This window comes from Belonocnema kinseyi, chromosome 7 (assembly GCF_010883055.1).
Source record: "Belonocnema kinseyi isolate 2016_QV_RU_SX_M_011 chromosome 7, B_treatae_v1, whole genome shotgun sequence".
Lineage (NCBI taxonomy): Eukaryota > Metazoa > Arthropoda > Insecta > Hymenoptera > Cynipidae > Belonocnema > Belonocnema kinseyi.
The window spans coordinates 134,440,001-134,452,128 of record NC_046663.1 but is presented as its reverse complement, the minus strand read 5'-3'; the positions used below and the strand labels follow the sequence as shown (position 1 = coordinate 134,452,128).

General features: G+C 33.8%; 1 protein-coding gene across 4 annotated transcripts in view; it reads left to right on the top strand.

The window, feature by feature from the left end:
• The window catches only part of LOC117175899 (protein MTSS 2), a 418,276-nt gene that overhangs the window by 158,010 nt on the left and 248,138 nt on the right, over positions 1-12,128 (top strand). For all 4 annotated transcript variants that reach the window (XM_033365728.1, XM_033365725.1, XM_033365724.1 and 1 more), the window contains one exon: positions 4,483-4,567. In XM_033365728.1, coding sequence (XP_033221619.1) covers positions 4,483-4,567 — 85 coding nt within the window. The remainder of the gene's footprint in view (positions 1-4,482; positions 4,568-12,128) is intronic.

Sequence of the window (12,128 nt, the reverse complement as noted above, 5' to 3'; positions counted from 1 at the left end):
ACCGGTAAGCGTTTTTACTCAAATGAGGAGCTCATAGCTGAAACTGAGGCGTATTTTGCAGACCTTCCGATCGAGTACTTTTCGGACGGTATCAAAAAGTTATAAAATCGTTGGACTCGCTGTATCGATCTAAAAGAAGAGTATGTTGGAAAATAAAACCGACTTTGGCCAAAAAATGTCTCCGTGTTTCATTTTTCAGGGACTTATCAGACTGCCTAGTAGGGTTGTTTCGCGACTTTAAATAAAGTAATTTTTTAATACATAATTTTAATCTGAATCGAAGGTGCGTTATAATTTGGTTTTCTTTTGTGTCATTCAATAGAAAAAAATTATTAAAAATTAAAGGCGGTAAAACTCTTATTCCAATTGGTGTCACGTGACTCAGAGGCCACGGTCTGCTGTCAATTCAGACTTTTGATTTGATAGCTTTATTTATTGAGGATTATGTGACAACAAAGGTTATCCTGTTGTAATATTTGGTTTAAGAGTCAGTATTATGTTGAAGGAAAATAGTAAGTGTAATTATTAACACATTTAAAAATCGTACATATTTACGAATTGTTCAGTAAACATGATTACATTTAAATACTATTTCAATTAATTCTTTATACATTCCATGAATATATCCATTTTCGGTAGAATCTTGAATTAATTGAAAGGGTTTTTAAGCAAAATTTATATTCTCCTATGACAAATAACAAAAATTTACGTCTCGAAGAACTATACGAAAATTTAAGAGTTTTCTTGATACACAAAGGCAAAAAATACCAATTTAAATAATCTCTACCTTTTTCTAATACATTTTTTATTTTCCCTGGCTAACATGATTAATTTTCTACCAAAAAGACAACTTTTACAAAAAAATATACGAATTTTTAACCAAAAAGGGATACACTTTCACCCTAAAGTGAAAAAGTTATGTGTACAGTTAGATATCAAATTTTCACACAAAAAAAAAAAGATTTTCAAATAAAATACTTGTATTTTTGACCAAAGAAATGAATTTTTAAATCAAATTATGAATCTTGAATTAATTAAAAGGATTCTTAAGCAAAATTTATATTCCCCTGTGATAAATAACCCTTTTCGCAGATAGGTGGTAGCGGGGCAGTGAACTTTTCGTTTTTAGAGCGGTTCCTTTTTAAACACCTAATTTCTGACGAGGCACCCAATCAGAACGATCCTTATCGCCAAGACAGCTGGAATGCCTATATGATACAAACAAATTACAAACAATTGCAATAAATATAAAATCACAAATAATTCTTTCGCTACAATTGTGGTAAACATAACCTCGGAAACATAACCTCACACTCTAAACGCATAGATTTCTTATTTACCACTCATCAAATTTTCCCTGCAAATCCGGGAATTTTTTAATTGACTTGCACTTAAAGGCCCACGACACAAAACACTTATCCACATTTCCCTTCTTCTCTTTGACAATATAATAAGTTTACTTGTTGACAGATCACTAGGCCCAGCACGAGATTTTCCGATAAACTTTTGATCTTTCTTAGTTATGCCTATTGGAATCGAAAAAAGTCTTGTGCCTAGCTGCACAACAATGTGTTTCTTACACCCTTCTACGAAACAATATTTCATCATTTTTCTTCTTTTATTTTAAAAACGTCTCCGAAATATGTCCGGATTATCTGAGGAAATCAAAATTTAGCTCCTTCGACAAGGGTTGATCTTTTACAATTCTGTTTTTAACCATTGGTTTCCTAATTTGGGATTTTAAAAGTGAGGCATCTAGATGAAGTAATTATTTTTTCTCACTTCTGATACTAACATATAGGCTAAGGCCTCGGCTGTCTGTTCTGCGCATTTGTAAAAACACACTTCTTTGCCAATTATCCTGTATTTCTTGACTATTTTCAAGAGAGAATCTGGTGCGTAGCCCATTTAACTTCCTCAAACGAGTAGTGTAGAACCGGAGCGGCAAGCATGTTAGTCAGAGATACCTTGTTCAACGTCGACTCATATCCACGAGCTCAGGCCCAAAGTTCACACCAATCTCTCGTGTATACCTTGTGTACCACTAGTTGTGTACCAACCTTGTAAACCTCAAGAGAATTGTGGAGTGAGAGAGATAGTGGCAGAAGTGTAATGCAACGAGGAGAGGGTTCATGGTGTCGCCCTGGAAGACGCGTTTCTGGAAGGTGACGTAGTTCGTAGTCTCACGATAATTTACAGATGAGATAGTGAATCTCTCTATGCAACGTGTTCAAAAAAGTTATTGGTTTGTATGGTACATTCTACCACCAGTCACTGCCCAAAGGGCATCTCTGGCTTTAAATATGAGGTGGATATGCAGGCCAGATGTCGGTGTGTAGAAGTAAAATTCTTCCACCAAAAGTTCTTGACACCATCCCATTCTGCCGCGAAAAAGTTTTTCGTGTTCCTGAATGTTTTTCCCACCTCTTCGGCGGTGATTAATGGATCACTGGGTGATTCTCGTACCACAGATTGTGCAAACATGCCATATAGCCTCCCTCAACCAGGATAATGATGGCCTCTTAACAGTCCAGCAAGTCATTCTTGAGTCGATTCGTCCACTTAATGTGAGCGTTTGGTCGTTTTCCTGTTGTGTTTTCATTTAAATTATTTTCAGCATCCCCAACTCAAGAATGAGCGGCACTGTTTGCCGACCCATTATCGGGTGCTCTGCGTGCTCAATCGTTTTAAACCGCACCTCCAACTGTTTGGTGGTTTATTTGCTGTTTTCACGTGCAGCTAAGGAAAAATTTTCGTCCATCCTTGAAGAGTCCCGCATCCAAGAATAAGGCTGCGTATTTTGAGAGGTTGCCCAGTATTCAAGAGTCACCGTTTCAGACACCTCGCCCAGTCACCATTCAGCTTTCGGTACAGTGGTTGCACCTTCGCGTGGGGGTTATTCGCAACACCTCTATTCGCAACTTTGAGGACTTTAAGGGTTTCTGCCGAATATGTTTACAAAAATAATAAGCAGTCATGCCCGATTGTCCAGAAATGGCCCTGAAAGAATTAACCACCAAACGGAGCCGTAACAACCGTGCTCAAAGCTGAATGGCACACTCGCGGGAAGAGCAATGACACCACCCAAAAGTTATAGATGCGGTTTGAAACGAACGAACGCGCAGAACACCCGAAAATGGGTCTGTAAACAGTGCTGATCACCCTAGAGATGGGGGTACTGAAATAATTTAGTTGGAATCACGACGACGAACCGCCCAAACCCTCACATTGAGACACTTCCCTAAAATCTGGAAAGCAATTAAGAATGTGAAATTTTTTATTTTAAGAAATAATAATTTAAAGGGAATATTTAAAAAGATTTCAAAGCCTGTTTTGATGTATAAGTAAAATTGAACTTTATTAATGCTCCTTTAAAAATCGTGTAGCTTAAAAAGTTTTAATCATTCCATTTTTAATGATTTTAACTTAAAATTGTTTAAAATGATATAATTTTAAACGTTACAAAGTTTTTAATTAATGTATACATTTTGAGCATTGAAAGCCATAAGCGTAATTACACACACACACGCACACACATATTTATATAACCTTTGAATTGTACCATTTATAGAAGTCAAAAACTTTTTATTTTACTGTTCAATGGCATTTAATTTAAAATGGCAGAATATGTTAATAGCTTCCATTTTATACGTGTAAATAATCCAGCGTTAGAATAAAAAATGTTAAGCTTTGATTTTAAAAGTTTAAAATTCAAAAGAGTTCCACTTCGAGTATCTTAATTTACCAGTTCTGTTTTTATAACTTCAAATGAAAAAATGGTCATTTCGATAGATCGATCAATCTGTAAATTTCTGTGACGCTAAAAAAACTGCCGCACAAGTTAAAAAGACACCTATGTCTGTTCAGCTTTAAGGACATGTGATCCTGAGAAAATTATTGATTTTACTAGTGTAAGGTTTCCCCGGACTCTTTTCTTGTGAGTTAATTTAAAAAAAAATTTATTTTCCTAAATATGGTGTTTGTGTGTGTATTTTGAGGTTATAGGTGTTACAATTCTCTTCCATAATTATTCTTGAGTGCTGCGGACAGCATCGGTACGACAGAGATCTACATTATCGGAATATTAGAGAGCTAAAAAACGATCCTAACCTTAAAATAGTGCATATGCATACAATTTTAATTAGCACAGTAATTTTTCTTTCGATTTTCTTTCGATGGCAAATTCATTATTTCCGAATATCTCAAAAACTTGACATGATGATACAAGTGAAGGTAAGATCATTCGTTTCCCGTGAGATTATAGATTTACATTTGTAGATCACAATTATTAGCTCCGGATGGTTAGAGTCGGCTGCCTCCAGTCGGGTTGCCGTTATAACTCGAGAAGATTGAAACGACCCGGCCCAAGACAAATTTGTCCATTACTAAAAATAACATTATATTATTTCATAAAACAGCTCTGTTTGATTGTATTAGCTTTAAATAAACGCAACTAGTATTTAATTTCTTTTTCTGATTTAGGTGCCACAAAAGAAATTGGGACAGCATTAACTAGAATATGTTTGAGGCATAAAGCAGTAGAAACACGTATGAAATCATTTACAAGGTAAAGTATAAATAAAAACATTCTTTCTTCCTTTATTTTCCACTTTTTCCCTCTCACCCCCAAGTTTTACTTTAATAACAAATTTAAAATTCTCGCAGCAGCTAATTTTTACAATTTTAACCCACCGTAGTATTTTTTGCAGCGTTATTAGGGATTTATAATTAGACTGGACTCCCAAAGATCAGGTATGTCAAGCTGGCACAACACTATCCAGGTATAAATATGTAATCTATTTCATAATTTAGGGCTTATTCAGGGCTAATTTGGGCCCGTGGTCCCGAATTTTGGGCTCTTATAATTTTTGTAAAAAATGGTGTTTGCGCTAGCTTAAGGCGCTTCCTCAGGCTTAAAAATTAGCCCATGTATTACTCTGACAAGTTTTTCTGCTACAATTCTGAATTTTACGATTTCATATTTCAACCACAGACTATAAATTCCTAAATATAGAACCTCTCGGAGCGCTTTTTTCGAAAAATGCCCTGGTTCTTGTTTTATTGCAATTAATTGAAAATTGATGCATTTTTTGCGCCTGTAAGTAGCAAACCGCCACCATGAGTGTACTCATGGCGAACATAGTTCGTGGGCCCTCTGGCTGGCTATAGAACAGCGGGTGGTCTAGACTCTAGAGTGTCATTTTTTCGACGATACTTAAAACATCATAAACCTAGGATCGAGTCCAGAATTTAGATTGAGTGCCTGTCATGCCTCACTCAACTTTCCTATTGTTAGAGATTACAGTCGGTTGAAAGAAATTAGAAATTAGCAAATATTAAGGAATTTCATTTTAATACTGTGCATTCGGTTCATTACGTAACGATAAGACGATTAAAAAAGAAAGAAGAAACTCGGTTAATCCGTTCAATTTCTGGATACATCTTTCTTCTCTCTTCTCCGATTGTACGCCAAAAAATGCTGATAAAAAAAGATGCTGCCCCCAGAATTGGAAATTGTTAAATGGGAAAAGTATGGAGTTTACATTTATTTTATTTCCATTTTCTTATTCATGTGTTTATTCATTAATTAATTCATTCATTTACTCATTCATTTCATTATTTTAATTTCATGATGGCAAGTTTAAATTGAAAACTCTGCAATCGTAGAGAATCATAATTTTTATATCTTTTTTCTTGAATCTTTGTTTGTTTCAAATACAACTGCTTGCGTCGCAATAAATGTGTTGTTTTTGGTCAGAATTTATGAACTATTTTGCTTCAAGATTCACATTAGTTGGTTCAATTCTATAGCTTTTCATTTGAAAAATTCCGTCGTCTTTTTCATACAAGTAATTACTAGTGGACAATTTGAATATTTCACATTACTTTTTAAACAATTTCCAATTGTTTACAGAAATGTAAATTATTTAAACAATAATTGTGTCCCAAAAAATGGAACAAACAATCGTATTTTCTGATTTAAATGTAATGGTTTGTCATTCTTTGGAGTAGCACATTTTTCTAAAAACATTATAACATCATTTAAGCAATTATTTATTGTTTTTTTTTCAAATTTCTGAACATTGAGCTAGAGATGTTCACTTTTTCTAAATTGGTATCCTATGCTACGTTTTGTTGAATAATTACATAATTTGGATACATTTCTTTTAATGTTTAATATATTTCTATTCGTTTAAACAATCCTAATTTTCTCAATTAGTTTTTTTAAAATAACTAAATAGTGTATTTTATGACTGTATAGTGTATACAATGAATAGATGACCCACCTTTTAATTGTTTAAGCAAATATAACTTGTTAAAATAATTACTTTTTGAAAAATACTTTTTAAATCGTATTTTCTGAGTCAAACATAATATTCAATGATATCGAGGACTAGAAAAATCTGCTAAAATCTTAATGTTATTGTATTTACGATTAATTATTGATTTTCTCTGCTTCACTTTTTACAATTTTTGAAAATAAACAGTAAATAATTGTTTAAATAATTTTATAATGTTTTTAGAACAATTTTCTACTCCAAACAATAACAAACAATTACATTTCAATCATAAAATACGATTCTTTTCTACATTTTTTGGGATTAAATAATTGTTTAAATAATTTGCATTTGCTTAAACCATTGGAAATTGTTTTAAAACTTATGGAAAATTCCATACTATTCCCATTTAACAATTTTCAATCCTGGGCGCAGCATCTTTTTCTTTCAGTATTTTTTGTCGTGCAATCGGAGCAATAAAACAAGAACCAGGCCATTTTTCTCAAAAAGCGCTCTGAGAGGTTCTGTATTTAGGCATTTATAGTCTGTGGTTGAAATATAAAATCATACAATTCAGAATTGTAGGAGAAAAACTTGTCAGAGTAATACATGGGCTAATTTTCAAGCCTGAGGAAGTGCCTTAACGTTAAGCTGGCCGAACAATGTTGTAAAACGTACTAAAAATTATTTCAAGGAAAATTCACCTTATAGAATAATTTAGGGCTCTGGAAATATGATATTTGAGTTTTAAAAAAAATGGTTCAAACAATTATTGTTCATACAAATTTACCACAAAGAATGATTTTCTTTTCGTTTCCCTTGCATAATTTCAGGCCCTAAATTATTCTACAAGGTGAATTTTCTGTAGAATCATTTTTATTACGTTTTACAGCAATCTTGAACCAACTTATTGTTAAGCTATTGCAAACACTATTTTTTTTACAAAAAATACTAGAACCAAACATTTAGGGCTGCGGGACCAAATTAGTCCTCAATAAGCCCTAAATTATGCGAGGAGTAAAATTGGGTTTACGGTTTTCTTCATGTATTTTTAATAACGTTAAGGTGGCACAACACCATATATAACAAAAAAGGGCAAAGAAAATATGGCATGACCATTGGTCGACAATTTTTCAGGAGCCTCAAATGAGCCTATAATTATGCAAGAGAAACAAAAATAAAATAATTTTTTTGTGGTAAATTTCTTTGAACAATAATTGCTTAAACTATTTTTTGTTAAATTCAAATATCATATTCCCAGAGCCCTAAATTATTCTATAAGGTGAATTTACCGTAAAATCATTTTTAGTACGTTTTACAGCATTGTTAAGGCAGCTTAACGTTAAACTAGCGCAAACGCTATTTTGTACAAAAAATAAAACAGCCCAAAATTTGGAACCATGGGCCCAAATTAGCCTTGAATGAGCCCTAAATTATGAAATAGGTTACGTCTCTATACCTTGATAGTGTTGTGCTAGCTTAAAATACCTCTAAAGCTCAGAGCAGATCCCATGACTTCTTTTTGCTCCTCAGAGTGAACGTTTTCTAGTACCTATTTGTATTATTTATGCAAATCAGCGATTGGTCCCAGATTTTAAGTGTAATATGACTTTACTTTGAAACGATTCGAAATTATTAACGTTTGACGGAAGCAGTACTGGTGGTATTCATTTGGTGAAAACAATGATTCATTATTGTTGCTTGTGTTAGTAAATTAATGACGACTGGCGTGGGACAGCTAGAGAGAAACGTATTGTCATTTTGAAGTTAATTAATTAAAGATGCTAAAATTACAATGTTAGAAAACAATAGGTACTTTAAAGTAGGCACGTCCAACCCGGGGATACTTCCTGCGAGAACAAATGATTCGGCAGAAGCCGAGTTCCCTATCATTCCTCCTGGAGAGCAGTGGCCGTGGTAGAGGCGTGTCCTCTGTGACGTCACGCCGCTTCAGGTAGCACCGTAGATAGGAACTATCTGTCGAGGTGCTTAGGGACGACTAACTTTTCAATAAAAAATTGAAATAGTAACTAGGATTTTGATTATTGAATTTCAGTATATGCACATTTACTTTTAATTAATGTAATTTTCGACGCATAATCTCGTCAAATAATTCTTCTGTTTATCTCCTAATTTGGAGATTCGCAAAAGAAAAATTGCCCTTTTTGATGTTGATCTAAATATCATCACACTAAAAAAATAGATTATGCCGTTTATAATCTTGGATTTTAAAATTTGGGCCAGTGATTTATTAAAATCCAATATCATAAAATATAAAATATATTTTCTCAGTGCAGACTTGGACATAAATTGGAGAAAACATTCATCTAAATTACATGAGCAAGATCATCATTTCGAGCTACGGAAAATAGGAAATAGAAAAAGTTGTTCAAAAATTCCCTTTCCAATTCAAGGGGATAAAAAATAGAATAAATTGTTCAAAAAATGATTTTTCAATTCTGAGGGTCGAAGTAGGAAAGGTACAAGCATGTAACTGGCAAATTGGCAATAGTGCAAGGGGCGAAAACACTTTGTGTACAATCAAAATGGCTATTAAAAGCAAAAACTCCTTCTGAACTAAAGTATTGTCAGACCCATAGTAATAATAACTAATCTTAGTCCGTGCAATAAAAATTTTACTAAAAAGAAGCTTGCAGAAATGAGGAAATATTGTCCGAATGAGATCATGTCGGGTTGACACTTTTTTATCCTCTCCGAGTAGAATTGAAACAGTGATAAGGAATAAAGTACTTATTCTAAAAGTGAACGGAGGATGCATTCCCGAGTTGTTGAGTTACTGAATAGAAGGTAAATATTTTGATACATAAAAAAGCATTTAGTTTCGAGAAAACTGAGTTCAAGTTTTAAGGTCACAATTTGAGGGGTACTGAAAAGTGATTTAAAATCTTGACAAAAATGAGAATTTTCATTTTTTTTAGTGATACATCCTCGAGATTTTGAGTTGATGAATGCAGAGAACGAAGAATTTTAAAAAAAGTAAAACTTTCACCTGTAAAACTTTCTATTTTTCTATAGCATTCCTACCGTTAGATGTACCTGACGTAGTAGCCGCAAATTTACTTTTAAATATTGTACTTCATACAGGGGCACATAAACTTATTTCGCTGGGAGCGGGAAGGCCCCTGGAAGCTTTCTTAAACATTTTCGAATTTTAATTTTTAAAGACTATATATAGATGCAAATTTCATTGTGCCTCTTATTTCCCCCAAGCAAAAAGTTGTCGCTTTTTTATTTTTCTGATTAAAGCCAAAAAACTGGCTTTTTTGTACAAATTAATTTTGATTCGTTTTTCACTTCAACTCGGGCTCAGTCAGTTTAAAGGATTTTTCAATAGAATTGTTAGGGAATGTAGTTATAAATTCCTCCGGCTGATAAAGCAAAAGTAATTCAAAAATGTATTCAAAAGAAATTGTTGTGTTATTTTTTCTAATGCCTGGCGCTTATTGGACTTTCCTAACTTCCAACGTTTCGTTTATCGATCGAATTTTGAGCAACAAAAAGCTTTCAGCGAGGAAGTTTTTGACAACAGTTGAAAGAAGTTTTCTGGGAAATTTTAGCCCAATTGACTTGATATTCAAGAAATTATTAACGCCTCAAGCCGATAGCGGCCAGTTAACTCACGCACGGCCTGTAGCGAGAGTCTCAGATCCGATTTATAATACAGTTCACGGGCGCAAAAAATAAAAAATAATGAAATAATCAGGTAGTATTAAAACATTATGGATAAATAAATAATAATACACTCTATTAGAACAGGAATGAAAAACAAATTTACTTTCTCGATGTTTTACTTTCTTCAATTCCACGAATTTAAGGCATTTAAAAATTCTAGGAATTAAGAATCCGTCGAATCTCAACCATTAGATGTTCATGTTTTCTTTTACTTTTGTACAGTTTGTTACGAAAAACCCTTCTATTGTACACAATATTAAATGAATAAATTATTTTATATATACTTCCTGATTATTTTATTAGTTTTTTTTTGCGCTTGTGAACTGTATTCTAAATCGGATCTGACACTCTCGCTATAGGCTGCGCGTGAATTGACTAACCGCTATCGACTTGAGACGTTTATAATTTATTGAAAATCATTTCGATTGGGCTAAAATTTTCCAGAAAACTTCTTTGTACTGTTGTCAACAACTTTCTCGCTGAAAGCTTTTTCTTTCTCAAAATTCGCTCGATAAACGAAACGTTAGAAGTTAGAGAAGTCCGATAAGCGACAGGCATTAGCAAAAATTAACAATTTTTTAAAAATAAATTTTTGAATTACTTTTCGCTTTATCAGCCGGAGGAAATTTCAAACTACATCCCCTGACAATTTTATTGAATAATCCTTAAAACTGACTGACTGAGCACGAGTTGAAGTGAAAAGCGAATCAAAATTAATTTGTAGAAAAAAGCCAGTTTTTTGGCTTTAATTAGAAAACTAAAAATCTTCAACATTTTCCTGGGTGGAAAAAGATGCGTAATGAAATTCTGCATCTATATATAGTCTATAAATATTAAAATTCGAAAATGTTTAAGAAAGCTTCCAAAGACCTTGCCACTCCCAGCGAAATAAGTTTATGTTCCCTTCTTCGATTCGGCAGCTCAATTTTCAATTCTATAATGACATAATGAAATTAAATCATTAAAATCTCAGTTACTATTACAATTTTATATTAAAAAGTTAGTCTCACCTAAGCACCGTGGCAGATATTTCCTATATACGGTGCAGCCTGAAGCAGCGTGACGTCACAGATGAGACGCCTCTACCACCACCACTACTCTCCGGTAGAAATGGTAGAGGACTTTGCTTCTGTCGAAACAGCTGTTCTCGCCGGAAATTTCCCCGGGTTGGGCATGTCTGTTTTATAGCGCTAATCGATATTTTACTAATTTAATTTAATTATAATTTTACTTGATCCAATCCATTCATGATCCGAGTTCCAAACCCGATACAACTCACATATGTCATATATAAAAGTTAGTTTTGTAAATTTAGCCTCGATATAGGATCTGGAGGCTGTGGCCACGATCCTTCTCTGAAAGATCGATCCCAATGCAACTGGAGTAATATGTCCTCTGATTCTTCACTTTCCACAATTATTAAGACTTAAGGATGCACGGGTCGGAACTCGAACCGAAAACCAATATCACTTTCAATAATGTAGCGTGTCGAACTTGGTCTCCAAAAAAAGGTCACAAGTGCCTGGCACGAAAGTCGGAACGGAACTTAAAAAGAGAAAGTTGGATACCGCCCAACCAGCCGAGTGAGCTACCGTCACAACAACACTGCCGCTTCACACACGCGGTCGCAAGGTCTGGAACGACATGCAGAAAGAAAAGTGACTTAAACTTATTTTAGATTTTGATTAAATCAAATTGAATATGGTCAAAAAGTGAAAACTGTGTGCATAAGTGTAATAACATTGGTATACACAGATTCCCAAGGCATGTTACTGTTCAAGAGAAATGGATAAAAGTTTTGAACTAATACAATATATTTGGACATTGGAATATTTGACAAATATGTCATAATTTAATTTATAGGCGGATTTTTGTCTGTGAAATTATTTACGTGGTGATGAGATGAAACTACACGCAAATAACAAATTTTTAAAAAAATGTGCTATGCTAATAAGTTTTGACTTGAATTGCCCCCAATCAAGACATGTTGAAGTCGAAAATTTGGACTTCAGCATGTCTCAGTTTTGAGACGGAGCCAGACTTCAATGTATGCCTTGGAGACAAGTTTCTAGGTCTTGAAGACATATATTTATGCCTTGAGATGAATTTTTATGACTGCAAGCCGAGCGGTTTATAACTTCGAGATACGATCCGCAC